The following is a 3,599-nucleotide window of genomic DNA, read 5'->3' as shown; positions in this document are numbered from 1 at the left end:
AGCCTCGGGGGCTGGGGGGGGATCTGGATTCATGACGACTAAGCAGACAACAGGATGAGAGAGGGAATCAAAACCAATGATGAAAGCAGACACACTGTCAGAGAACTCCAACAGCAAGGAAAACATACAGAACTGTTCTTTTCCAAATATTCGGAAAGAAATCAAGCATGAAACCACAGAGAAATCATCAAAGAATTTTAAATATCAACTAATTAGCCAATGATGCAAATTATAAAAACAGTGTGTCAAAAGACCATAAAATGGACTAGTTACCACTTCACAGGCCGCTAAAATGATTCACGGTTAATTTAATTATAAGCTGATTAACAATGCAGCTAACATGCAATGGGTGGTAACAGAAAAAAGAGACAATACAAGTCCAGTTACAAAGCAGAATGTTGTACACGTGATTTCATGGGGTGAACAGCAATGCACTCACAACACCTAAGCTAAACACGCAAGAAAGCTGGAATATGTGCTTTAGAGCCACACACTCTGTCACCAAAAGCCCTAGGTCGTCATCCCAGTTTTAGACTCGGAAAAGTGAGGCAGCCCGACGTCTTCCCTGGGGCCCTGGGCCCTGGGCTTTTAACCTGGTTTCACACGCAGAGCTGGCCTGAGCGCGTGGCCAGGTCCATCAGTAAGCAGACCGATGTAGATTCTTGGTTTTGTTCCCACCGCATGCCCTGCACCCTGTAGCCAGGCATCCCCAGTGGAAAATGTGCTGTATGGCTTTCCCATGCCATGAGAGCTGCCTATGGTTACTTTCACGAAGCTGTCTGCTCCCTGAGAACAGAAACTTCCCTGCACCTGCTGTGCCCTGCACAAGGCCAGGCCCAACGTTACAGAGGCAGGCTCTGGCTGAGTTCATGATGACGTGCTAAGTGGTGGTCCAAATATCAAGACTAATTTGTCGCTGTGCCATTGTGGAATGATTAAAGACGAGGCAGTTTAAAAACTTTTAGACCTCTGAGCGTAGCAAATGTACCTGATTTTCTTCTGGGTATAAAGAGAAAAAACAAAAAACAAACAAAAAACAGCATGCTGGGGGAGGGATGCGGCAGGGAGGAGGCAGTCACATACCAGAGTCATGATGCCCAGCTGGTCTCCCTCCTGTGCCAGGCTCTGCTGCCTCCTTCTGGGCTTGGGCAGGGGCGGGCAGGAGCCAGCATGCGAGGAGGTGGGAAGCAGGTTGAGGGAGCTCACTGATTTAAAACGACGGAGGCTGCCTAAGCTCCCCCTGCCCTCCCTGCTCTCAGTCTCCTCGGCCCGCTGCTCCGTGTTCTCCTTCTCTTCTTCGATCAACCTAAAATAGAATAAAAGGCGTCACCTGCCTTTGTCAGCAGAGGAACCTGTCTGGACAATAAATTTGTGTCATGATTAGCAAATTCCAGAAACAGTTGCTCAATTAACATCTCAGCCAAAAGGTTCTACCTTTCCTCTTTTGAATATTCTCAAACTTAGAATAACTTAGCCTTGAGTCTTACAAACTGGCCCTGACCATCCACGCTTGATTTCACTTATTTACTCTAACATTCTGAAGGGGCCCTGGTGGCAACTCTCTTTCCTGTGAAGAGATACCTCAAGTTGACAACCCTTGCCTCCCCTGCTCTCAGGGCAGAGATGCACGTCAAGTGCCTCAAGTCTTTTCCGCTGGGAATCAGGAACTCTGTATAATCAAAACAGCAATTCACAAACAAGCTGCAGTTTCTAAACACAAGTAAGTCTCCAGACCAGATGAAGTGCTGAGTTGATCATTTTTTTTTTTTAAGGTTGTATACATACAAACGCATCACTTGATGAAGTTCTCCACCAGCTTTGTGTGAGTTTCTGGATTCATGTCAATGTGCTGCATTAACCTAGAATTCACAGTTTCTGCTCTTCTCCCCTAATGTGTGGTAGATGTTTTTATATAGCAGTTTAAATATACGATTATGCAAATACAATGATTTTCAAATTAAAATACAAGATTCTTACAGGAAGTAAACTCCAGCTTCACTTCAACTCATACATCTGGAAAGTTTTTCACTGTTGATAACAAGTTGAAGGACAGAATTGACCGTTTACATCAAGTCAACTTGTCGCATAAGGAAAAATCACTTTTACCTGAAAACTTGCTGTAAAAATAAAAATATTAATCTATAACCGTTCCATATTTCCTGCAGGGACGCAGAAAGACCATCTTTCTGAGCTCGTCTGTGCTCAAACACGGCCCACAAAGCTGTCTGTCTTGGCGTGAAATGGGCAGGTGACACCACCTGCGTTTGCTGGTTGTCCCGTTCACCCCCTGCCTCTCCCCCGGAGCCCCGCGCTCGGCCGACAGGAACGGGCACCTCGGCCTGGGCTGACATGATGAGACCAGTCTGAGCAGCAGCTCTGCCTGGTCCTGTGCAGGGTCACCGGCCTGCGGCCACTCTGAACGTGGACTCGGGACACGGGCATAGCTGGGCAGGTGTGGCACCAGGCAGGCCTCGGGGCCCCCAGCCACCTGGCTGCACCCAGACCCAAGGCCCCCTGCTCACCACGAGGCAGGCCTTTGGATTCTATCCTGTTTTGAAAATTGTTGTACCTGCCAAGATGGTGTCTAAAGAAAACATCTTAAATATACTGAGGAGATGAGAAAAACTCAAACACATGTCCTTGGACCACTGTCTTACAACAAGCCAATCTTCATACTACATTAAGTTAAAAAGGAAAAGGCAGATCTGAGTGGGAATTTGCCAACCCCAAAACCCCAGCTTTCACCAGGTGGCTTTTCACCAGAACGTGGGGGGCTCTGAGGGACACAGGAGGGTCCACGGGCCGCAGGGGACACCGCCTCGGCACCTCACCCACCTTGGGGCTCAGAGCTGAGGGGGGACACCCCACAACGCCACCCCCCCCACCCCCACAGAGCGCTGACACCACACCGTGGACAGAACGCCCCGGCTGCCCGAGCTCTGTAATCAAGGGCCATCTCAAAACTGAAAATTCTTGAAGCAGACCTGAGGTCAGGTTTCTTACTATGGAACACTCAGACGTCCCTAGGAGAAGACAGCTCCTCAGAGAAACCGAGTTTCTGGGGAGCTGAGTTCAGGATCACCCACCGGATCTCTTCGTTGATGGCGTCCAGCTGCTCTTGCATCATCACGGTCAGAGTCTTGGCATTGGCCTGCCTGCTGGGCGACAGCTGAGTGGCCGAGCTGAAGAGGGTGACCCTGTCGCACTCGTCGTCAGACACGCCCTCGTCACTCTCAAACGCCTGGGCCACATCGGCCAGCATGCTGGCTTGCTGCATGCGCTCCCAGTCCTGCTCCTTCAGGGTCTGCACCTGGGCACGAGAGGACCACGTCTCGTCAGCAACATTCAGGGCAGCTCAAGTCTCAGCAACTGAACCCAATTTTACATGGAAGCCCTGACTGTGGATAAATGGGCCATGCTCATGAGACACTGCCATCTCTTAAGCGAACAGGACTCAAGAAACAGGCAGGGGGAGAATCCAGTTCCTAGATGGCCTGGTGACACCCAGGTCTCAGCGTGGACGGCAGGCAATCCTATGAGGTTATTCACAGGGTGGGCTGATGGAGTCAGAGACAGAAACCGAAAATTACAAAAATACA

General features: G+C 49.6%; 1 protein-coding gene across 1 annotated transcript; it reads right to left on the bottom strand.

The window, feature by feature from the left end:
• Positions 1-514: 514 nt before the first annotated feature.
• LOC129640900 (liprin-alpha-1-like) lies at positions 515-3,276 on the bottom strand. The gene is made up of 2 exons (XM_055565870.1): positions 3,087-3,276; positions 515-1,306 (listed from the first exon to the last, which is right to left on the bottom strand). The coding sequence occupies exons 1-2, from the start codon at positions 3,260-3,262 to the stop codon at positions 952-954; spliced, it is 531 nt and encodes a 176-aa protein (XP_055421845.1). The 5' UTR covers positions 3,263-3,276; the 3' UTR covers positions 515-951.
• Positions 3,277-3,599: the final 323 nt, after the last annotated feature.

The sequence above is a fragment of the Bubalus kerabau genome, unplaced genomic scaffold (genome assembly GCF_029407905.1).
Source record: "Bubalus kerabau isolate K-KA32 ecotype Philippines breed swamp buffalo unplaced genomic scaffold, PCC_UOA_SB_1v2 scaffold_54, whole genome shotgun sequence".
Lineage (NCBI taxonomy): Eukaryota > Metazoa > Chordata > Mammalia > Artiodactyla > Bovidae > Bubalus > Bubalus kerabau.
This window is presented reverse-complemented; position numbering and strand designations above follow the sequence as displayed.